Here is a 25,662-nt window from a genome sequence, read left to right on the forward strand (position 1 = left end):
AAACCCCATACGAGTGTCACAAATACATAAACCCCCAAGCACAGTCCTACACGTAAGGACACAAGTCACACAAAGTAAGACAAGTGTATTCATAAACATCACACACATTTAGGTAGGCACACTCAGGCACTCACAGACACTGGTAGTCACCACCATTTAGTCGTAGTAAAAAGATACAAATATATCCACAATCATAGACAGGCAGAGGCTGAGTTTCAGGCAGACAACTGTCAGTGCACACACTCTTGCCTTGACACACTGCTTCTAGCAGGCACCACCCTTGCTCCCAAGGCTGCTCTCCTCACAGGCCTTTAGGCTGAGGGAGAGTCTAATCCAGCCAAACTGGCAAAATCTTTCTTCTCTATCTCCTCCTGCAGGTGGGGTCAACCATCACCCAGAATCTTTTTACATTTCCTAAGGAGTATCTCCCTTGGCCCAGAGACTACTTCCTGCTGCTGAGGTCACAAGATGTCTTCAGGGTTTTGTTGTTGTTGTTTGTTTGTTTTTGAGACAGAGTCTTGCTCTGTCACCCAGGCTGAAGTGCAGTGGCACGATCTTGGCTCACCGCAACTTCTGCCTCCTGGGTTCAAGCGATTCTCCTGCCTCAGCCTCCTGAGTAGCTGGGATTACAGGCGCCTGTCCCCACAACTGGCTAATTTTTGTAATTTTAGTAGAGATGGAGTTTCACCATGTTGGCCAGGCTGGTTTTGAACTCCTCACCTCAGGCGATCCACCCGCCTTGGCCTCCCAAAGTGATAGGATTACAGGCGTGAGCTACCACGCCTGGCCAGTATCTTCAGTTTTCTATCAGGCCAGTAGCCCTTTTCAACCGTCATTTAACCTGCGTTGGGGACTCACACTGGAGGGCGGAGGGTATACAGAAGAAAGGGAGCAGGGGTAGTAACTGACTCTGACCTCTGCAGGCTGCCCTTGGGCTTCTTTCTTTCAGATTCTACCCTGGTGGTCAGATTCCTCAGCATCCACTCGAGGCAAAACTACCTGCAATGGCATCTGAGAAAAATGTGCCCTTACATAGTCTAACAGTACATATTTTAATAGTAAGAAGTGGCTTCCACTGCCCAAAGTGAGTTCTTCCTATCTAAATTCCCAGGTGGAAGAAGTCGATGGAAAACATTCTTCCAAGGACCAAGGCTGGAATATGCCACTTCCATGAGCCATTGCCCTGAAGCTTCACTCTGAGCATAATGAGCAGAATCCCTCTGGCCGCAGACATCATTCTTACCTGGTCCCCAAGACAAAGTGTGGCCAGGAGTGTCAAACTCTGCAAGCACACGGATACCCCGGAGCCGTGCGTATTCAATGACCTCCTTCACATCCTGTGCTGTGTAAATGTGGGTGACAGGGTTGTAGGACCCCTGAAAGGCACAAGACACCCTTCAGGTTCACATTTCCTGAAAGCTAGCAGAGTAGAAGATACTCAAAATGCCCACAAGACTCCCCAGACATCAGAAAACCTGCCCATAGCCTTTTGGTATCAGGGACTATCTTCAAAAAACTTGATCATAATTTCCTAGAAGTTATCACATCTATTTTATCTGAGTATCATAATGCCAGTGAGATAATCATGGTAGGTATTAATATTATGTCCATTTAACAGAATATAAATAAATAGAAAGGGAATAAGGCCAGAAGAGATTCTCTCCTGAAGGTCACAAGGAAAATTATTGGCAAAGTTTTGGACTTGAACTCAAGTCTTCTGACTCCAAATCCAGTGTCCTTCCCCTATATTGGTCTAAAACCGACTGGTTAGGATGAGAGACCCTGTTCTTGCCAGGAGGGCCACAGCCAGATTCAGACACTGACCCATAAACTTGGTCTGAGTGAAATGGGGACATACCTTTCTCATGAGCTCTGGAAAAGTGAAGCTCTCATATGGGAAGGAAGGATCATCTACCAGATGCCAGTGGAACACATTCAATTTATTGTACGCCATGACATCCTGTAGGTTAAAGTGCACACTGTGAACCCATCACAGTCTCTCCCGTTTCAGCCTCAAACTTGCAATGTTGGGCAGGCTCTCAGGCCGCTCCACATACCCCTACAGGCTTGACCTGCCTCAGCTCTCAATTAAGTGTCTATGGGGTCTCTCTATCAAACCTTCCCATCAGGGAGGGATGGCATGGAGGGAAGGCCCCGCACACTTCTACTCTTCCCAGAACACATCCAAAGATGGATGATAGAAGTGGTCTTTCCTCTTTTTGAAATAAATTCTGGCCACATTAAGAGGAGGGCTGCAGCTACTGTGGTACCCTGGAATCTTCCAAAAGCCTGAAGAGCAACACTTCCTCTTGCCATTTGTGTTGTCTGACTGATGTTAATCCCAACTGTGAGACCTCCTGGGAACTTAGTAGTCTCTTAACTCATAATCTCAGAGGCCAAGGCTGGCAGATGTGTTGCCTCCTTTGGTTCCGTCACAGGAGCAAAGGAAAAGGCAGACACAGGAACTGGATCGGGAACTGTCAGATAAGACTGCACATTAAAACTCAAGAGAGTCAGGAACCTCCTAGGTAAGGCTTTTTTTTTTTTTTTTTGAGACATAGTCTTGCTCTGTCACCCAGACTGGAGTGCAGTGACGCAATCTCAGCTCACTGTAACCTCCACCTCCCAGGTTCAAGGGCTTCTCGTGCCTCAGCCTCCTTCCTTCCTTCATTCATTTTATTATTTATTTTTGGGACAGGGTCTCTGTTGTCCAGGCTGGACGGCAGTGGTGCAATCACAGTTCATGTATCCTTGATCTCCCCAGGCTCAGGTGACCCTCCCACTGCAGCCTCCTGAGTAGTTGGGTTTGTGCCAACTACAGGTTTGCGCCATCATGCCTGGCTAATTTTTTGTATTTTCAGTAGAGATGGGGTTTCACCGTGTTGGTCACGCCAGTCTCGAACTCCTGAGCTCAGGCAATCTACCCGCCTTGGCCTCCCAGAGTGCTAAGATTACAGGTGTGAGCCACTGCACCCGGCCCAGAGGTAAGGCTTTGAACATCTCTCTCCTATGACCTTCTCCTAACTAAAGTTAGCTCTGCTGGCCAGGTGTGGTAACTCATGCCTGTAATCCTACCACTCTGGGAGGCCAAGGTGGGCAGATTGCTTGAGCCCAGGAGTTCAAGACCAGCCTGGGCAACACGATGAAACCCCAGCTCTACAAAAAAAAAAAAAAAAAAAAAAAAATTGAGACCCTTTCTCAAAAACAAATAAATAAAGTTAGTTCTGCCAATGAAGCCAATTCCCCTAAACATTTGTATCCCTGGAAACAGCCTGAGCATTGATCTACGGTAGCCTGTAAGGTAGATTTAAGTCACTCTTTATTTTTTGAGTCTTGGAGCAGCTCATCTTCTACATTTTTCCCAGGAGCTCATAGAGTTACACACATTCTCTCTTTTTTTTTTTTTTGAGACGGCGTCTCACTCTTTCACCCAGGCTGGAGTGCAGTGGCGTGATCTCCAACCACTGCAACCTCTACCTCTCGGGTTCAAGCGATTCTCCTGCCTCAGTCTCTCAGGTAGCTGGGATTACAAGCATGCGCCACCATGTCCAGCTAATTTTTGTATTTTTAGTAGAGACGGAGTTTCACCATGTTGGCCAGGCCGGCCTCGAACTTCTGACCTCAGGTGATCCGCCCACCTCGGCCTGCCAAAGTGTTGGGATTACAGGCGTGAGCCACCACGCCCAGTCCATACATTCTCTCTCTAACTCTTTAAGAATTTGGAACTTGGTCTGTCCGTTGCTCCATCACCCCAGAACTCTTAAGTGTGAAGAAGGCCTTCAGGCCTGGGTACCAGTGTGTCCAGGATGCTAGAGAGTGGTAGGTAATGGCGAGATGTATCCAACAGCAAGCCCCGGTGAGGAAAGCGGGGAAAGTCCTCGATCTCAGTCTTGTTGATAAAGAACTGTGCAGAACAAACATTGAACATGTCAGATTCAAAGGAAGCTTACTACAGGGGCACAGGGAGATGAAGATACCTCTCCCAGGATTCTTAAAAAGCCAATCTTTGACTGTTCTCAGGGTCACTGTCTCCCCAAATGCCCCCCACCTCTATAAATGACCATGAGCAGCCACCTTCCCATAGAGCAATTGTCCAACGCCGGCCTAAAACAACTGTCCCATACACCACTCAGCCTAAAAATTCTGGATTTTCCTGTTAACACAGTTTATTTTCTTCAAAGCAGTGTGGCCCCAAGGTCTAAATGATGACTAAATGACTAAATGATGACTCAAGGGAACCAAATTACAGTGATTCCAAACAGTACCAAACCAGTTTTCCACCCACATCTCCTCTTCCATTTCTACTGGGGCTATCTCAAGTCACCAGGATCCTAAGGCAAAACAAGATTTTTCTAGGATTCTCAACATTGGGATCAAACCCCGGAGATGAAAAAGGAGCCCTTTTTGAGGGTCCACACTTACTGTGCCCTCAGCAGATTTCCAAACAAGCTGGCTAAAAGTCTCCAGACCTAGGAAGAAGTAGAGAGGCAGAGTAAAGACTCAGGGAGTGGAGAAAGAGGTGTATCTATTTGGAAGGTTCTCAATGTAGCAGAGCGTAACGTTTGGGTACACAGTGAAAATGGATGTAGTGTAGGCTTGACAATTTTTAACACCGATGAAAAGGGGATATTAGGAAGCCAGTATCCATCTTTACTCTGTATTTCATTTTGGGAGATGTCAGAGTAAGGGTTTTAGTGCCCCTTCTTACAACACACTAACTTTCAAAACCCACAAACCTCTCATCTATATTTCCTGTGCCTTGACAAGAATATTGAGAAGAGAGGCCAAGACATATACTCATAAGGACAGACACAGGGACAAGACAGCCTGTAAGGCTTTCCATAGTTAACCCCTATCAGGAGCTGACAGAGCTGAGAAAAGGGGTCCCAGAATAAATTGTGAGAAAGTGATCATAAGCTTGGGTTTCCAAGGAGCCTGGGTTCATGGCTGGACCTAGAAAATAAAAAAAAAATCATCCACTCTTCCTCTTCAGAGACTGAGAAGAGACCCAGCTATAGGGAGCTGAGGTGTGGTGGACAGCAACTGCCTCAGGACTCCCCTAGTCCACTGACACTGTCTCCTAGAGTCTAGCAAGGCCCACACACAGGTATGTTGAATCCAGAGCATTGTATGTTCTCAACAGCTGGGGACCTTCTTCTGGAAACACTGCAGAAACCCCACGAAAAATTATCAGAGTCCCCAATTTCAAAGTGAAAGAATCCATGAGACTTCAGCAGTCACTCAGCACCTAGTTTGAGCAGACTGCTAGTGTACTGTTTTGGCTTCTCCCCACTCTGACTCTGACACCCAGCATTCTGGAGTCCGAGGTCCTCCCTTACCATCGGCACCTGCACCAAAGTTACAAGAGGGCAGGAAGGGGAGGCAGCATGCTGTTGTTCCAAGCATAGAAGTGGGGAAAGGGAAGGAAGACAAACCAAAGCAAGGTGTGGAATTCCGAGAGAATTTCCCTCATCATTCACCAGCAGAGGGTTTACCAAAAGTGGGAGAGGTACTTGGCTAAGTCTGTATCTAAGCACCAAATACCTTCTCAGTAAACCCAGAGGAAGGGCAAGGGCTGACAGTTTAGCCAGTAAACTCATTTTCTCCAGAAATAATGTAGTTCTAAATATTTCACTACTATTTATCTTTTCTCTTGCATGTATCTATTTCTTTTGTTATAGTTTTCCTTTTAAAAAATACCTTTCCAATTACATGTCTTTAGCAAGAGCTGGACGGGCAATGTCTGTGGTAGCATCATTCCCCCTGTCCCCCAGCTACCTGTCCCCTGCTGGCACCTAGAGCATCAGCCTGCAGACTCTCACACTGCTTCCCAGAGCCCCTGACTAGGGCAGCAGCAGCAGCTGCTGATGCTGCACAGGGTAAAACCTGTCAACCTCCAGGGACAGCTCCACAGAGATGGGAAAACACGCCAACTGTTCCCATAAAGAAAGCTTCCTGGCTGGGCGAGGTGGCACACACCTGTAATCCCAGAACTTTGGGAGGCCGATGGGTGGATCACTTGAACTCAGGAGTTCAAAACTGGCCTGGGTAATATGGTGAAATCCCATCTCTACTAAAAATATAAGAATTAGCTGGGCGTGGTGGCAGGCACTTATAATCCCACTACTTGGGAGGCTAAAGAGGGAAGATTGCTTAAGCCTAGGAGGCAGAGGTTGCAGTGAGCAGGGACTGGGCTACTGAACTCCACCAACACCAACCTTCCCACATCATCCTTTCTCTCTCTCTTTTAATTTGTTACCTCGGAGAGCTCCCCAGACAGTCTCAGAGAGGAGTAAACACTGGTCATCATTTATGGTCAGGGTATCTGAAATGACAGAAATGAACTCATTTAGTTGGTTAAGGTTTTCTATTCTCAGATTATAGACCAGATATTCTATAAATCATTGGATTAAAAAAAAAACAAAAACAGTAAGACCATATATTTTAAAAAATCTTTCAATGAGGAGATGTCCCCAGAGCAAGATAGCTATAGGATGGGCTGGTCTGGGGCCAGAGCGGGAGGGTGGTCACCACAGTGATTCTGTAGACCCTGCATGATGACGTACAGCAAGAGTCAGGCTGGAGCGGAGTTCTGTGCAAAGCACCACCTACCTCATGGGTCAGTTTCCACAGGAGAAAGATGAAGGAAGTCTTCTCCTGGCAAAGGGAACAGGGATGCCTGCAGGGGGGAGTGCAGCATGCAATGCTGCCAATGCCTTTGTAATCACCCTCCTTTCCCTTTCCTCTGTGCTTCAGCTACTTCCTCCAAGAATGTGAGGAAGAAGCCAAAACTCAGATGTTCACTTTGGAGACTGAGAAGTCCCCAAATGCTGCTCAGGGAAGACAGGAGGCGGTCACTGGACTAATGACTTAACTTCATCTCAGTATAAGTGACCAGAACCCCTTGTTTCCCCAATGAACGGTCTATTAGAGAAAACTAGCAAAGTATACACTTTCCTAAAATAGAAATGTATTCTGTCCAGCAGGTAGGTGTCCTGTGGGACTCAGTGAAGAGCCAGTGCGATGTTCCACAGCCAACCTTTAGCACTGGTTCAGTTTCTGCATAGGAAAAACTCATCTTCCATGGCTCTCAGCACTTGGTGACCCTCGGTCCCCATGGTCAAGGGAGACTCCAGGCCGAGCATCAGCAGTTTAGGCCAGGCCATCCAGAGTTACAGCTTCAGACAAGTGCTTGCTCTTCTAAGACAGGGAACAGGATGATACTTACAATTCTCTACCGACTCCAAAGTAGGAAGCTGGTTACATCCAGGTGTGACTACAGAGACAACCAACACATTCTTCTCAGGTGTATGCCGTTTTCCTGGGAAGACAGGGTAAGCTTGGTGTGGCCAACCTGCCATTAGAAGCAACAAGCAAAACCAAGGCCCTAGCTCTAGTACCCCAGCTCATACGCCTGTGGTAAAGGGAGGACATGGCATTTACCCTTGGTGTAGGTACTGCCTGATCATCTGTTCAGCTGTTTCATTCTGGTTGTGCCCCTCTTCTCCTCAGTAGCCACCCTGACCCATGTCTGAATGCTCTGGGTGACAGCTCTTCTTAACCAGGGCTCTATATTTCTGGCTGCCCTTGGCCTGTACCAAACAAACAATTCCATGACCTCAACAACTGCTTCCGACTGAGAGGCAGCTCTAGAGCATGCTACTCTCAGTGTGGTCTACAGATTAGCTGCCAATTTGCAAACTGTGTTACTGGTTGGTCACTATATAGAAAACTTACATGAAGCCTGAATGTAAATCAATTATGTCAGAGTGAACACACTGTCTAGTTCTAACATTTTTTCATACAAGATTTTCCATCTCGCTCTGTTGCCCAGGCTGGAGTGCAGTGGCCGGATCTCAGTTTACTACAAGCTCCGCCTCCCGGGTTTACGCCATTCTCCTGCCTCAACCTCCCGAGTAGCTGGACTACAGGCGCCCGCCACCTCGCCCAGCTAGTTTTTTGTATTTTTTAGTAGAGACGGGGTTTCACCGTGTTAGCCAGGATGGTCTCGATCTCCTGACCTTGTGATCTGCCCGTCTCCGCCTCCCAAAGTGCTGGAATTACAGGCTTGAGCCACTGCGCCCAGCCAAGATTTTCTCGAAGAAGAGATCAGTTTTACATTCTGGTACATATGCTTCTTATCTCATTGCAGATTGGCATATTAAGTAGTACTGCTCTTGAGGGCTCCAGATGAAGGGTTTCCAGTTTTGCAAAAGCCTAGGAGCTAATGGAGTAGATGACAGAAGGATCTCACATGCAGAGGAGGCCTGAAATGATGCAACTGATACCTCAGAGAAGGTCAGGGTCACCAGTCCATCTTGCTTCCTTCCTTCCTCTTCCCAAACAGGTTCTCTGTCCAAGGTAGATTTTGCCCTAACAGTGAACGGTCATCCAGTATGAGCCAACGTAGTACCTAATATAGCTTTAGAGACCCTTGCCTATGCAGAAAAAATGCCAAGCCAAATATGAATACACTGTCTCTTCTCACCCTCCTACTGGTTCTTCCCTGTGATTTTCAGGATGGCTCTGATGTTATAGCCCCAAGCCTTAACTTAATGAACCCCTCTCTATTCTATTCTTTCCTGGAGAAACATTCATCCCACTGGCAACACAACATCCATGACTTTTTATGGCACTACAATGTCAGAGATAGGATGGCCTGGCAGAAGGCAACGAGAGAGAATTCAGAACCAAATTGGAATCTCAAACATTACCCATCTCCAGGCAGAGGGAATCCAAGCACTCAGATCATCTCAAGGAAGCCTGCTCAGACCTCTTGAGCACTACCACATGGCTGTATCTCAGCTCTTAGGTCTGCCAAGAAGCAAGCCAATAAGGGGTTCTTTCTTACCATCATGAATAAACACATTCTTTCCTTTATCAGTAAATACCGTGGATCCCCACACCAATACCTGCCTCCATTCTGCAAAGAGGAGGGAATCTGAAGCAACTCTGGGCCAGGTCAATTCACAACTCCATTCTCAAACCCTAAAATTACATTGTTACAACACAAAGGACAAGCAGACCTTCAAGGCGAAGACCACACTCAAGGCAGAGTCTGTAGGGCCATCCAAGCAGACAGGCTACAAACCCATCTCCACAGGAGACTCTACAGGGAGACCAATGAGGACTTAACCTAGGAGCAAGGGTGAGGAAAAACTATACCCCATCCTCTGCCTTCTTGTCCCCACTCCCAACCCCACGACATCATGGAGCCCCAATATCATTGTGTGGAGAGCTCATTGCATATCTACCCAGGCAGCCATCCAAAAGACAGCCAAAGTCCTGAGCTTTAGTTCTAATCCACTGGGGCTCAGCATGCCACATAAGGAGAAATCACAACTAATCCATATGCAACTACCGTGGCTCGCCGCCCTCATGACAAAACAAGAGAGGCTGCACAAACACCAGGTTTATCTGAACTATTACTTGGAAGACAGAAAAATACCTAATCTTTCGTTTTTTTAAAATTTATTTTTCTAAAACACACCTGTACTGTACTCCCTAAATCTGTAGTCTTTTGGAGAGTCACAGACTCCCCCCAGATCTGCTGAATAGGAAAGCACTTTTTTCCCCCAGAACAATGCCCCTAATTTAAGGGCTGTTTCTCCAGAATTACAATTCTTCCAGTCCCCGCCAATAATCTCATGGTGAAGAATCCCTGTCCGAAGTTCTCTCAGTGACTCATCTGGGTTTGGGCTGAAAGACGTATATACAGGAGCATGGCTGCTGTTTAAACAAATTATGAGAGGGATGTTTGGGGGAGGCAGCAACACGAGAGCTGGCAAAACAGCAGGGACACTAGGTCACTGAAAATGATGTAAATAGGGTATCACCACTGTGGCTTTCCGCCTCCAAGTTGCTACTCTGCCTGGCTATGAAGAGGGCAGGAAATAGGCAGGGGACAGTAGTACAGCTGCCTCTACACACACCCGCCCACAACCTGAACACTGAGAAGCACTGATGTGTGGGAAGCACGGTATGGCAAACAGCCCGGTCAGCCAGCAATGTCATGAGCACATGTGCTATGAGTCCAGCTGGGACAGCAGGAAATTGAGGAGCCTCCAGAGCTTAGGAGGCAGCATGAAAAACAGACCAGAGGGCTGGGAAATCAGGACAGGCTGCTTCTGGTTCTGGTTTTGCTGCTGCCAAGCTGAGCAAGTCTCAGGGCTCCCATTTCCTCCCCTGTAAACAATGGCAGGGTGGGACCAGATTCCAGCTACTTCTCTTCAGATCTAAGACCTTGTGATTCCACAGACAGATAATACACTCCAGGGTCCCATTCCAGGACCACAGCCTCCTACCTCTGCAGCTCACTCGTCTCCCTGCTTTCATGTAGACCTACTCTTCTCTTTGGGTACACTGAAATTAAAAAATCAAAACAGTAGTATAGGCCTGGTGTGGTGGCTCAGGTCCATAATCTCAGCACTTTGGGAGGCTGAGGAGAGCGGATCACTTAAGGTCAGGAGTTAAGAGACCAGCCTGGCCAACACAGTGAAACTTGGTCTCTACTAAAAATACAAACAAATTAGCTGGGCATGGTGGTGTGCCCTGTAATCCCGGCTACTCAGGAGGCTGAGGTAGGAGAATCACTTGAACCCAAGAGACCGGAGGCTGCAGAGAGCAGAGATTGCACCACTGCACTCCAGCCTGGCCAACAGACTGAGACTCTGTCTCAAAAAAAAAAAAAATAAAAATAAAAAAAAATAAAACAGTACTACCAAACAGTAGAAAATGTTTACAATTTAAAAAAAAAAGTATCTTTGGCACCCTTCCTTAGTCCCCTCAGTAAAGAGATAAACATCACTGGTAGTTTTCTACCCCTGTAGTACCTTGTAGTGTAATTTTGCCTTAGCCTTATTCATCACAGACAGGTCATCTCCGGACATGGAATTCTCAGAACAAGGACACTCCTACCACCAAAGTCCTACTGTTGAACCTTCTCCAGACTCCAGTACTATGACCCCTCTATTTCCCTTCTGTTCTCAGTCCTCTCTCATCCTTGCTTCCTTCCCTGCTGGCCTATGTGTAGTGATCCATCACCTCAAACACAATCTAGCCAATACTCTCAGCGATCTGCCTCTTTTCTGCTGTCACAACCAATGGGCAAAACTTTCAACCCTGGATCAATCTAACATCTGCCGGCTGTGCCCCGACCCTGGCTACTGTACCCTACTGGAGGGAAGGGAGAAAAGTCACAAAAGAGCAGGATTGGACCACTGCAAAAATCATGGTCTCTATCTTGGCTGGGCCTGTGATGCTACCCTGAAAATCTTCTATCTCCACCTTTGCTTCATTCTATTTTCTACACCTTCCTCAAGTCTACTTGATCACCACCTCCCTTATGCTCAGCAGACAATCAGAAGAGAACTTTCAACTATCCCTACCCTCTTCCCCTCTCCCTGCTGACAAAAATATCTGCAACACACACACCCGCCTGTACCCTTTTCCCAGACCTTCACCTTGATGGAAGGGGTTTCCTTTTCCCTGTGCTCTGGAGCTCTTCTCAGTCTCCTCTCGTATAAATTATTTCCCCTTTTCCCAAAGCCTTCAGATTATTTCTTTCAACTCTCATCAGCATTAAAATGTTTGCAATCTTCCTGGTCTCAACTGCATGTCACTTCAAACACTCACTGTTTCTTTTGCCTTCCTGCCACAAAGACACTCTAGAGGAAATGTAGCCTAGGCAGCTAAGGACCTGAACTCCAAAGGAAGACAGATCTGGATCCAAATCTTGGTTCTAACACTTTCTAGCTGCAGGCCTTCCCTAGGCAAGTTATTTACCCTCTCTAAGCTGCAATTTCCTCAACTGTAAAATGGGGGTCATAATACCTATATAACTGGGCTGCTGGGAAGGTTAAATGAGTTAACACATGTAAAGTGCTTAGCTCAGGGCCTGGCACATGGTAAGTGCTCATGATGTTGGTTATGCTTAGTATTCTCTTCGTAGCTGCTTCCTTACAACCTATCTATTCCTCAATCCACTATAATCTGGCTTCCTTCACCACCACTTCTCTCAAAATGGCTTCACCAAAGTCCTGTGGTTCTGTAACCAAATTCAAGGGACTCTTTTCAATTCATTCATTCATTCGACAGTAATTTACTGAATGCTTACTATGTGCCAGGGGACACATAGTAAGTGCTGGGGATACAGCAGTGGTCAAAACAGACAAAAATCCCTGCTGTCAGAGAGCTCATAGAAACCACTCACTCCTTCTGGGACCTCTTGACAGCATCAGACATCCCTGACCTTCTTGAAACTAAACTCCCTTAGCTTAGGGGACAGTGCTCTCTTGGTTTTCCTTCTAACTCCTTGAATATGCTTCTTCATTCTACTTCTCCTTCACCAACCCCAATGTGCTAGTGTTACCCAGGGTGTCCAAGGCTCCAAACTTCTCTTTTTCCCTTCCCTTACACTCTCCCTAGACAATGCCATCCACTCCCACAGCAGGCCAATGACTCCCAAATCTATCTTTCCAAGCCAGCTCTTCTGGAGCTCTAGACTTGTATGCCTCCACGCAAATGTCTCAAACGCCACTTGAATCTTCAACACAAGACTAACCTAACTCTTCATTCCTCCTCCTGGCTGATCCTCTCTCTCACTTTGATAACAGCCCCATCTATTCACCTACACCAGAAATCTCCTTCTTCTACACCTTCCATCTCACTGAGTAGATCACAAGTTCATTAACTCAAAATAACATTCACAGACTGTCTGCTAGCTCAAACATTCTGTTAAGCACTGAGATTACAACAGTAAAAAGACTTCTTAAAAGTCTTACAATTACACAATACTTATAATCTCTTAACACATCGCCATTTTCCCAACCCCACTGGGCCAAAGCCTTAATTCGGCCTCTTGTAATTTCTCACCTGGATGACTATAAAAAAATCTCCCAGGCAATCTTCCCCTGCCTCCAGGAATACCCATGTCAATCTACTATCCTCAGGGATATTAGAATATGAAGATAGGAGCATGACAATCTCTGCTTAAAATCTTCCAATGGCTCCCACAGCTTTCAGAATCAAGTCCAGAATTCACTGGGTAATCATAAGAAAATGCCTTGTCTTTTTCTGCTCCTGTGCAGGAACTCTCACAATGAACAATGAACTCTGTCCTGAAAATGCCATATTTTCTCCATATTTTTCTTTGCACATATTGCTTCCTCCAATTGAAACAAACTTTGCCTTCCCTCCACATCTCTCCCAATTAAGAAACAGCTCTGTTTTCCTTTTAGGAAATTTTTCTGTTATTTCCCTGCCCTTTCCTAAGAGACCCTCCTATGTAATCATGCAGCAAGGTATACACACACTTTTCAAAACACTTATCTTAAGATATGCTGTTTATTTGTCTAGCTCCTCACCTAGGTTGTGAGTTCCTCAACAGGAGGGACCAATCTCAGTGTCTCTGTATTCCCAGTGCCTGACACACGGCAGTCATTCAATACATGTTTGCTGAAAAAATGAATGATGTTGGAATTTACAAAATGCATATTTAATGTTATGATTGTGCTATGTGACAATCAGGCATAAATAGCAAGTAGTTAATGTAGAGATTACTTTTATATCCTCAAACCTAGTATTTCTGAAATCCTGAGACTGGGGTGGGCGATGCTAAGACACCCAGACTTACACAAACTGCCTTTTCAGACACTGCTCTGAAGACCTCTGGATCCATAAATTCCAAGATTTAGGTCTTTCCACTTCTCTGAAAGGAAGAACTCATTGCTGTATTAGGGTAACTAATAACTATTAGGGTAACCTGGAAACTATCAATCTTTACCTCAGTGCAAAACAGCCTTTCCCTCCACTACCCCTGTTCCCTCCTGAATCAAAACAGTTCTATCGTATCAATGTGTTTGATTCACAGAATCCTAGCAGTATGTAAAAAAAACCACATTGGTTTCGGTTATAAAGTGGTACTTGATTTTGCTTCTGGATTGGAAACTAAGAAAGGCAACCCAGGCTTGGCCACCTTCCCACTCTTTAATGTCTACTCTGCCCCCATATCCCCTGGTACCCTCCTAGGCTGGTGCCAAAGTTTGTTCCCATGCCCACTTTGTTCTCTTCCCCCTCTCACCTTTATAAACATCATATCCAGGTTTCATCTCCCCATATTCAGCCTCATAAAAGCCCATTATATCATTCACTTCCCAGTCATTTCTTCATTCTAACCAAGATATATTGAGCATTTAATGTGCATTAGGAACTGTGCTAGGTGCTGGGGCAGTTAAAAAGAAAAACAAGCCCTGGTCCCTGCCCTTGAGGAGATCACAATCTAGCAGGAGAGATAAACACAAACAATGATCACAAACATTGTGATAAGGGCTATGGTAGATTTAATAGCCACGTCCAGCGAAGGTGGAAGGCTTGACATTGAAGGGGACCTCTGAGTGGGATCTTGAACACTGAATTGGTATTCACCAAGCTACCAAGAGGAGAAAAGGTATTCCAAGCCTGGGAAGTGAACTGGTGTGGCTAGGAGACAAGTCAAGGCCAACCTTGTCAAACTTCTTATCCCAACAAAGTGGGAGTCTGTGAAGCCAGCTGCCCTGAGCTGGGGCCTTCTCCTTAGTGCTGCTGAATTCAGTCTAGATCATGGTACCGCCTCCTGCAAGTCCCAAGATTCTTCACCCTCCACAGACTACTAATACCTACTTGGAAGTATCACTCTCTCCAGCCCACAGGTGAATCCTGAATGTTCTTCCTTCCTCTCATTCCCATCACATATTTTTTGGGTAAAAGTTGCACCTCTTTTTTTTTTTTTGGGAAAAGTTGTAGTTAAAAATTTTCTATTTCCCCCTACTTTTAAAACTGATCTGCCCCTCCCAATCCTATCCCCACTGGAAAGAGAACATCTCCCTAAAATTCTAGATCTCAAGAGATACCTTTAGTTATAACAGTTTGCACAATTTTCCAATTTTTTGTAAATACATAAATTTATTAATTTTTAAAATAAAAATGGGCCTGGGCATGGTGGTTCACACTTGTCACCCCAGCACTTTGGGAAGCTGAGGCAGGTGGATCACTTGAGTTCAAGCGTTTGAGCCCAGCCTGGTCAACATGGTGAAACCTTGTCTCTACTAAAAATACAAAAATTAGCTAGGCATGGTGGCAGGCGCCTGTAATTCCAGTTACTTGGGAGGCTGAGGCAGGAGAATTACTTGAACCTGGGAGGTGGCAGTTGCAGTGAGCCGTGCGATCATGCCACTGCACTCCAGCCTGGGTGATAGAGCGCGACTGTCTCAAAAAAACCCAAAAACAAAAAACAAAAACAAAAATGGGATCCTAATACTATTAGTTTGTAACTTTTTTCCCCTTACCAAAATGAGCTGTATATCTGTTAATGTCAATATACATATAGATCTACATCCTTATTTATAAATGTTGAATAGAATTCCAATGAGGAGATATACATTAACTTACCTAACTTCTCTTCTGTTTATGGACATTTATTCTAAGTTTTTAGTATTATAAACAATGCTCTAGTAAACAAATATTCATATATATGTATATAAGCAATTGTGAAAGGTATCTGTAGGATAAATTCTTGGAGGTGGAAATGCTAGGCCACAGATATGAAAGTTTTGGTTTTGATACTGCCAAATTCCTCTTCCAAGTTACTGTACTGACTTATACCCAAATCCACATATATGGGCCCATTGCTCCACATCTTTCCAACACTAGACCATCTCAATTCTTTTTCACCGTTGCCAGCTGGATTTGAAAAAACAAACACAGGCCGGGCGCGGTGGCTCACGCCTGTAATCCCAGCACTTTGGGAGGCCAAGACGGGCGGATCATGAGGTCAAGAGATCAAGACCATCCTGGCTAACATGGTGAAACCCTGTCTCTACTAAAAATACACAAAAAAATTACCTGGGCTTGGTGGCGGGTGCCTGTAGTCCCAGCTACCTGGGAAGCTGAGGCAGGAAAATGGCATGAACCCAGGAGGCAGAGCTTGCAGTGAGCTGAGATCGCGCCACTGCACTCCAGCCTGGGTGACTGAGCAAGACTCCGTCTCAAAAAAACAAACAAACAAAAAGACAAAAAACAAAAAAAAAAATTGTTTCAATTTCAATTTGTATTTTTTTAATTTTAAGTTTTAATTTTTTTTTTTTTTTTTTTGAGACAGCGCCTTGCTCTGTCACCCAGGCTGGAGTGCAGTGGCACCAATATAGCTCACTGCAGCCTCAATCTCCTAGGCTCAAGTGATCCTCCTGCCTCAGCCTCCCAGACAGCTAAGACTACAGGCGTGTACCAGCATGTCAGGCTAATTTTTATTTTTATTTTTTTGTAGAGACAGGGTCTCTCTATGCTGCCCAGGCTGGTCTTGAACTCCTGGCCTCAAGTCTTTCTTTGCACCTACTAGCCAAATTCTTTACTTTTTAAAGTTATTTTTCTTGGTCAGGCGCAGTGGCTCACACCTGTAATCCCAGCACTTTGGGAGGCCGAGGTGGGCGGATCACAAGGTCAGGAGATTGAGACCATCCCGGCTAACATGGTGAAACCCTGTCTCTACTAATACAAAAAAAAATTAGCCGGGCATGGTGGCGGGTGACTGTAGTCCCAGCTACTCAAGAGGCTGAGGCAGGCGAATGGCGTGAACCTGGGAGGCGGAGCTTGCAGTGAGCTGAGATCGCACCATTGCACTCCAGCCTGGGCGACAGAGCGAGAATCCGTCTCGGGGGGGGGGGGGAAGTTATTTTTCTTTTATTGACTTGTTACAAATATCTGCCTCATTTTATCCTTTATTTTTTAACCTTATGCTTTCTTTTGCTTTAATTTTTATGCAGTCAAAGCTATGACTCTTTTCCTTTATGGTCTCTTTGTTGGCTCACTTAGAAAGGCCTCCTCTACCCCTAAAATTTTAATAATAGTGTCCTTCATTTCTGCCTAACACTTGGTCTTTCATCTTTAGATCTTTAATACCTGGAATTTACTTTTGAGTTTGATATGAGGTAAAGAATTTTTTTTTCCCAATTAGATAACCAGTTATCCTCACGTATTTATTGACTAATACATCTTTTCACTTTTGATTGGAAATACTTCTTTGATCATATATTAAATTCCCACATACATACACATGCTTGCTTGTCTCTGGAATCTATTTTCTTGGCAATCTTATTGCCAGGGAAATCCACCATGTCATATCTCTACCATATTTTGTCACTTTGCCCAATATATAACCCCCTTTGCTCACTTCTGGTCCTGTACTTCTATTCTTATACATGTTGCTTCCTCTTCTCTACCAGACCACAGGTACTACATATCATTCACCTTGTAAACCCTCTGAGATCTTATTGTGTAGCTATTTAATTACTCAGCTTCTTCTACTTCCTCCCTAACCAAAGCCTGGCTCTCCCCAGGAATACCACACACCACTTCCCCTACAACATGCTCTGAGAGGCAGCCACCTCCCACATCACAGGGTTGAGATATAGGGCTGCTTCTGGGTCATCCATTCCACCGCCACCAAGAAATAAAACACGTTTCTTCTGTGGTTCATGTCACCCAGTTGTTAAATTTCCAGCTCTCCTTGTTACAACCCTCTGCAGCTTCCTGATCACTTCTTTATTCATTTTTTTTTTTTTTTGAGATGGAGTCCTACTCCATTGCCCAGGCTGGGGTGCAGTGGCACGATCTCGGCTCACTGCAATCTCCACCTCCCAGGCTCAAGTGATCCTTCTACCTCAGCCTCCTAAATAGCTGGGATTACAGGTGTGCACCACCACACCCGGCTAATTTTTGTATGTTTACAAATTAGACGGGGTTTCACCACATTAGCCAAGCTGGTCTCGAACTCCTGACCTCAAGTGATCCAACTGTCTCAGCCTCCCAAAGTGCTGGGATTACAGGTATGAGCCACTGCACCTGACCTTATTTACTTAATACTTTGGATCCTGGTGCCCAGTATTCCTCTCCACCCCAAAGCTGCTTATTATCCTAGATGATTTTAACACCCAAGAGGAAGAACTAACCCATGTTCTGGCTTAGCAGTCATCCAACAACATCCTCCTCTTCCTCAACCACCCTCCTATGGTTGCCTTTTGGACCTTCTTCTCCTCGGGAAGTGTTCAAACTCATTCTCCCAAGCTCTAGTACTACATAGCTAACTGCTTGCTAGATACCTCATAGTCAACACGTCAAAATTAAATTTACTTTTCATGATTCTCACTCTACCTCTCAACCTCTTCATCAATTTCGCTTTTTTTTTTTTTTTTTTGAGATGGAGTTTTGCTCCTGTTGCCCAGGCTGGAGTGCAGTGGCACAATCTCGGCTCACCACAACCTTTGCCTCCTGGATTCAAGCGATTCTCCTGCCTCAGCCTCCGGAGTAGCTGGGATTACAGGCATGCGCCACCATGCCCAGCTAATTTTGTATTTTTAGTAGAGATGGGGTTTTCTCCATGTTGGTCAGACTGGTCTTGAACTCCCGACCTCAGGTGATCCGCCTGCCTCAGCCTCCCAAAGTGCTGGAATTACAGGCATGACCCACCACGACTGGCCAATTTAGCTCTCTTTTTACTCCTTCCCTTCCTCTCCTACTATTTTCCCTATCTTTGTTAATGGCAGCACAAGTGAACGAGAGCCAACATTCAAACCGCTAAGTGAGAAATCTGGGAGTCATCCTCAGCACCCTTTCCCTCCAGCCTAACTCCCACTTCCAAGCAGCCATCTCCTAAATCTCTCTTCAGTCTTTCTAGTTTTCTCTGTCCTTACAGCCATCAACCCAACTTCAGCCACTATTCGCTTATTTAGATCACTATTGGCAGCCTTTTAACTGGGTTTCCTGCCTCTAATCCCACTCTACAGCAAGCCCCAATGTAGCCAGAGTTTAGTCACATCACTTATCCTGTTGACTGCACTTTACTGGCCTTCTTTGACCTTAGGATAAAGCTCCATTCCTTACCAGGGCTTATTAGGTCATTTCATGACCTTTCCATCTATCTCCTCTTTAGCTTCAGAACTTGCTGATCCACCCTAGAGTTGTGTATTTCAGCTAGACACCTTGAATTCCTTGAATATGGCATGAAGGCTTCTCACCTGTAGGCCTTTTCCACGTGCAGTTCCTTCTATGTGGAATACTATCTTCACCCCCACCAACTTCTACTTTTAGACCTCCTTCAACAGCTCTCTAGGAAAGCCTTTTCAATATGCACCTTCTCCTTTCCCCTCCACACACTTAGGTCGGGTGTTCCTCTTCTGCACTCCCAAAGTACTTTGTGCTTCAGTTATTATAGAAAAATATCACACCCTGTCTGTCTGTATCCCCACTTCCAGGAACTGTAAATACTTTAAGGACAGGGCAGTTCAACTTAATATTTCTTGGCCCTAGTACTATTGACAATTAAAGTTACTTAATAAATACTACTTGTACTAAGAATAGATGCGAAGGAAGAAAGAAATGCTACTGGAATCTGGTAACAATGGGCCAGGGATCAAAATATTCATAACCTGAGTGCTATTGAGTAACTAGATGTTAGAAGTTATTACCTATTTGAAGTAATTAATGCTAAGATATGATTAGAGCTTAATCCTGCCAGAGGCCAGTAGTTTTCCAAATTGCTAACTGGATTGACAAAGGCGTGTATGAGTATGCCACAAGACTGTACAGTGACAGGAGCAAAATTTATGCATACTGGAATTTCTGCTCCACCCCTACAAACTGTGTAACCCTGGGCATGTTACTTAGCTTCTATGTCTCCATTCTCAAAGATTCGGATAACACTGACCTCACAGAGCTGTTATGAAGATGAAAGGGCAATAACATACATCAAGTGCCAGACAATAAATGCTAGTTTCCTTCCGTGTTCTACTTCCCTTTTCCCAATAAGACAGTTTTGCCCCAGCAAACCTCGATTCTCTCATTTGGCCAGAGGAGTCCTGGGGTAGGGTCATCTATGGCAAAGCCACACTCTAGGAGCAGCTTCATGAAGGGTTTTTCATGAGCCTCTTATAGGAGACTGAAGGCTTCACTATTGTGAGATGCCATTCAGTATGTGAACAGGCTGACACTTCAACATACAAAAGCGACATAGCCTTAGAACTCTGAATCTCCCCCAACCTAGGACTGCAGCTCCAGGCAAAACAACAAAGCCACTAATGTGGAATCCTAGTTACAACAAGGACAAGGTTGAACAAACAGTACAGTAGTTAAACTGTTCATGTATAACACAGTGTATCTGGTAAGTCATCCCCCTTACCCCCTCAATCCGAAGAGTTTTACAAAAGAAGGGGAAGGCTGCTTAACAGGTGACAAGCTGACAAGCACCCATACGTCCTGCATTTGAGTATACACTTCCACAGGAAGGAGCTCCACACCACACCCAAGCCTAACCAGCTTCAAGATGTGGACACAACAATAGCATACCAAAGTTGGCTGGGGATCAGGGCTGAGTGTGTGGCCAGGAAGCTTAAGCAAATGCCATAGCTTAAAACAGGAACAAAGGACAAGAAGAGAGAAGACTGAAGTTCCTGACCCAATAATGGTTTTGTTCATTACAACCAGGAATAGAGAAGAAAATAGAATTCATTTTGGTATTACAATAGACTGTGAACATGTAAACCTTGAGACAGCTCACACCACAGAAAACTCTTCAAACATACACCTCTCTGACCCCTACGGACCCAACCTCCTTTCTTCCGCTGACTTTGTCGTCACTGGCTCCACAAAGGTTGTGGAACCTCCTGAGGATGATGCAAATTGATTCTATTTTATCACTTATTTTCAGGGCCAGGAAAAGAAATTTAGGAAACTGCAGAAACGTAAGAGTGACCCTTCTTTTGTTTTTGTTTCTGGGTTTTTGTTTATTTGTTTGCTTTTTTTGAGACAAGGTCTGGCTCTGTTGTCCAGGCTGGAGTGCAATGACACGATCTTGGCTAACTGCAACCTCCACCTCCTGAGCTCAAGCCATCCTCCTACCTCAGCCTCCGGAGTAGCTGGGACTACAGGCATGAGACACCATGCCCAGTTTTATTTCTTAAAAGAAGTACTGATAAGGCAGTAAAACTCCTTTCCCTCTATATAATCAACAGGAAAGGGATTGAGGCTTATGCCTTTAACAGGCTAAGAAACAGACAACATGCTCTAGCATGAGATTGTTAAAAACAAACAAACAACAACAAAACAACAGGTATCCATTGTCAAAAACCTTCCAATGCTATGCTTCTTGCTTCTGTTTGGAGGTAAGGAACTGGGGTAGAAGGAAATGGAAGGAAGGGCATCTCTGGGGCTCGGACTTTTAATTTTTATTGTTTTATTTTTAAAATCACCAAGTTCTTCCCACTATTATAGCCTCCTTCAAAGACTGAAAAAACATAACTATTTTCTTGTTATCCTTAGAAATGTCTGGAAGGTAGGCAGAGTTTAAAAAAAAAAAAAGAAGGAAGTAGCAGCAACAGCTTGGAAATTAGGCAATTAGTCTGAAGGCACATAGTTAAGGGGTTAATAAACACTTTCTTGGCTGACTCCTCAATAAATCATGTTCCAGACCCTAATACACGTATACTGTGTTCAAACAGAATATCCAAGGCAGGGGAATACCTACAGCTCATGGAAATAAAACTCGAATTTTTTATAAACCAGGGCTAGGCTACCCACATACACCTTGATCAAGTTTAGCTTCTTGGACTCAGTACTATCCAGGGATACTGGAAAAGTATCATGCTTCAGGTAATAAATGGTGGCTCACACCTGTAATCTCAGCACTCTGGGAGGCCGAGGCAAGAGGATCGCTTGAAGCCAGCGGGGTTCAAGACCAGCCTGGGCAATATACTAAGACCCCCATCTCTACAAAATGTAAAAAATAAAAAAAATTAGCTGGGTGCAGTGGCACACGCCTGTAGTCCTAGCTACTCATGAGTGAGGCAGGAAGATTGCTTGAGTCCTGGAGTTCGAGGTTGCAGTAAGCCACGATCACGCCACTGCACTCCAGTCTGAATGACAGAGAAAGACCTGTTTCTTTAAAAAAAAGAAAAGAAAGAAAAGAAAAGAAAAAAACAGGGCTGTGAGAAGACTGCGGGCCGAGCTAATCTAGGCCCTGGGATTCAAAATCAAATACGACACTTATTTTGCCCTTCAACTAAAAACTGTGCTTCTGCCATCACCTTTTTTCTAAAGAAAATTTATTCATCACTGTATTTCTCCTATGTATCCCTCTGTTCTCCACATACCCCTTCACAAGAAAAGTAATTCTACTACAAAACCTTCTTCCCATGTTGTTTTCTTCCTCTTTGCTTTCAAAACAATAAACTTAGTGGCAACCATGCCTTTGGCAGGAATATGCCTTGTCTTTGCCGTGGGAAAGGTTAAAGTATACTTAGCCACTAGCCTAATTAAAGTGGAGAGAACTAATCAGCATTATTCTTTCTCCCCAGCCCAGCTGCCTGACCTTGTCTGTTTCCCTCCTACACGCAATCCCAATGCATCTCCCACTGTGTGCTGAGTTAAGAGCAGCACAAGTTGGGATCACACAATAAGCAGCACAGTGTGATTATCCTTTGCCCAGAATCACACACTTACACTCCAAATTGGAAACCTGAAAGGAAAGGCAATCCTCAATGAAAAACTGCAAATCATATCTTTCTGATGATCTTCTCAGACCTGTAATCCCAACACTTTGGGTGGCTGAAGCAGGCAGACTGGGTGAGCCTAGGGGTTTGAGATCAGCTGGGGCAACACAGTGGGACTCCATCTCTACAAAAATTAGCTGTGCACCTGGAGTCCAAGCTACTCAGGAGACTGAGATGGGAGAACAGCTTGAGCCTCAGAGGTCGAGGCTGCAGTGGGCTGTGTTTGTGCCACTGCACTCCAGCCTGGGTGACAAAACAAGACCCTGTCTCTAAAAGAAAAAAAGAAAAGAAAGAAAACAAAACCCAAACCCATAAAGCCTTCTTACAAATATTTACACAAAGTAGCTCTTTAACGTTAATATATTCTACAAATAATAACTACATATCTACAACGTTCCAGATATAGAAGAAAAGGCCAAAGAAGGTATTTTAGGAGAGCCAGATTATACTGAACTATGCCACTTATTAACCCAGTCACTTCTTTCATATCTGAAGATGAGCAAATCAAATATTGATAAAAGCTGTAGAAGGATACAGATTCTCATATAATCATCTTCCATTCCAGAATAAAAGGGCTGGAGAAGGGAAAGAGGATTATTCTGTTCAAGGACAATGGCATCCTCAGCAACTCATAGAGATGTGCAGGTGAACATCAGACCAGGATGGGAACCTTATAATATCTATGATATACTATGACTTCTATCAATCAGTTTCAGGAAAAGCAAAGAAGAATGGCCAGTCACAGTGGCTCACACCTGTAATCCTGAAGTGGGCAGATCACATGAGGCCAGAAGTTCGAAAGCAGCCTGGCCAACGTGGTGAAACCCTGTCACTACTAAAGCCCGTCTCTACTAAAAAATAAAAAATTAGCCAGGCATGGTGGTGGGCGCTTGTAATCCCAGCTACTTGGGAGGCTGAGGCAAGATAATCGCTTGAACCCAGGAGGTGGAGGTTGCAGTGAGTCAAAATCACACCACTGCATTCCAGCCTGGGCAAGAGAGCAAGACTCCATCTCAAAAAAAAAAAAAAAAAAAAAAAAAGAAAAAGAAAAAAAAAACGCAGTCAAATGGCAGAAACAGACTTAGCCACTTTACTTGGAAAAATCTGGGCTTTATCAGCTCCATCAATCACCATGCTCCACACAATGCTTATTAAGTGTCTGGAGCAACATTAGATGGGTGCCATTCCAAATTCCAAATGATCACATCTTTGCTTTGCAAACAGGATGTGGCTTAATAATCACACAGGGAACTAGATTCATTCAAGTATCTAGTTCCTAAAACAAGTCTATTTAACAGGTTCAACAACATGCAACACACACCCTCCAACTGGTAGAAACACCTTTCAATGACAAAGAAAGGTGGCAAATACTAAACACCCTCACAGAACATTTAGCAACTGGTGGGACTAACCCTTGAAGGTGAATTCAAAATAGAACTGAACCTCAATACCAGACTTGTTTTCCAGAAAAGGGAGTATGAATTCTTAGTTTCAGGTTTAGATCAAAACCAGAAGTTGCACTGCTTAATGAAAAACACTGGGTCGGCCAGGGGGGCTCATTCCACCCTGTAATCCCAGGACTTTGGTAGGCCAAGGCAAGGGGATCACTTGAGCTCAGGAATTGGAGACCAGCTTGGGCAACATGGTGAAACCCCGTCTACAAAAAATACAAAAATTAGCCAGGTGTGGTGGCATGCTCCTGTGGTCCCAGCTACTCAAGGGGCTGAGGTGGGAGGATCGCTTGAGACCGGGAGGCAGAGGTTGCACTGAGCCAAGACTGTGTCACTGCACTCTAGCCTGGGTGACTAAGCAAGACTGTCTCAAAAAAAAATAAAAACAAACAAACAAAACCCACTGACCCAGAACCTACAATTAAGCTGTTTGGAGGAAGAGGACGGAAATCTGTTAGTTAAGATTTAACCTGCATATGTTGCCTTCTTTACTAAAATCAGACTCATAAAGGAATGTATTCTGGCTTCAGCCTTGTTGGTACTGCTTTCCCTCTATTTGCTTCCCATGCTATTGCTTCATCCTTGTTTCTGCAGAACTAGGATTTTAGCTTAAAGTCACCTAAAAGCCTCCACAGGAAACTATGTTCCAAAGGCAAGACTCCATGGGAAGAACAATAGAGAAAGAAGTTACTTTTAAGTCTTTAGTAATGTTCACCCAACCCAGTCTTCATTTTCTCTCAAAGGACAAGAACCCTCAACTAATAAAGCAAATGAACTTACAGGAAGGTAATATATGGAAATAAACATCTTATTGAATTTATCTGGCTCTAAATCTCTTTCGTTAGGGAATTTATAGTATTTCATTGTCTCACAATCTCTCCATTTCTATCAACTTGATTAAACTATGGTACTATAGCAATGGAGGTGAAGGCCTAATTTAGAAGTATAGGAATTAGGCAAGGCGCGGTGGCTCATGCCCATAATCCCAGCACTTTGGGAGGCCAAGGCGGGTGGATCACTTGAGGCCAGGAGTTCGAGACCAGCCTGGCCAACACGGTGAAACCCCATCTCTACTAAAAATATAAAAATTAGCTGGGCATGGTGGCGAACACCTGTAGTCCCAGCTACGCGGGAGGCTGGCGCAGGAGAATCGCTTGAACCCAGGAGGCGGAGGTTGCAGTAAGCTGAGATCGTATCACTGTACTCAGCCTCAGTGTATGCTGAGTGATAAAGCAAGACTCCATCTCAAAAAAAAAAAAAAAAAAAAAAGGCCAGGCGCGGTGGCTCAAGCCTGTAATCCCAGCACTTTGGGAGGCTGAGACGGGCGGATCACGAGGTCAGGAGATCGAGACCATCCTGGCTAACATGGTGAAACCCCGTCTCTACTAAAAAAATACAAAAAACTAGCCTGGCGAGATCTGGCCACTGCACTCCAGCCTGGGCAACAGAGCGAGACTCCGTCTCAAAAAAAAAAAAAAGGAAAGGAATTATTCTCATGTATACAGTATTAGTAAACAACCTACAAAGCTTTTGAGCATCTTATAATTCACTGTGTACCACTGTTTCATATTTTCTTGTTTCCGCAATTGAACTATAGAGTCTAGGGCTAGGTCTTAAGACTTTTCTTGTAACCTTCA

At 44.7% G+C, this 25,662-nt stretch overlaps 1 protein-coding gene across 6 annotated transcripts in view; it reads right to left on the reverse strand.

Annotated features, from left to right (window-relative positions):
• Window positions 1–25,662, reverse strand: part of HEXA (hexosaminidase subunit alpha) — a 54,349-nt gene that overhangs the window by 26,892 nt on the left and 1,795 nt on the right. For 3 of the 6 annotated variants that reach the window (XR_012415136.1, XM_045395683.3, XM_015452428.3), the window contains exons 2-7: window positions 7,229–7,321; window positions 6,260–6,325; window positions 4,423–4,469; window positions 3,794–3,904; window positions 1,859–1,960; window positions 1,244–1,376 (exon numbers count right to left, since the gene is read on the reverse strand). Coding sequence is in view for 4 of the 6 variants with exons in the window: in XM_045395683.3 (XP_045251618.2) it covers window positions 1,244–1,376; window positions 1,859–1,960; window positions 3,794–3,904; window positions 4,423–4,469; window positions 6,260–6,325; window positions 7,229–7,321 (552 nt within the window). In the remaining 2 variants the exon portion in view is untranslated. Of the gene's footprint in view, window positions 1–1,243; window positions 1,377–1,858; window positions 1,961–3,793; window positions 3,905–4,422; window positions 4,470–6,259; window positions 6,326–7,228; window positions 7,355–25,662 lie in introns of all 6 variants that reach the window. The other 3 variants (XR_012415135.1, XM_045395682.3, XM_045395684.2) reach the window with 1 other exon arrangement.

The sequence above is a fragment of the Macaca fascicularis genome, chromosome 7 (assembly GCF_037993035.2).
Source record: "Macaca fascicularis isolate 582-1 chromosome 7, T2T-MFA8v1.1".
Classification (NCBI taxonomy): domain Eukaryota; kingdom Metazoa; phylum Chordata; class Mammalia; order Primates; family Cercopithecidae; genus Macaca; species Macaca fascicularis.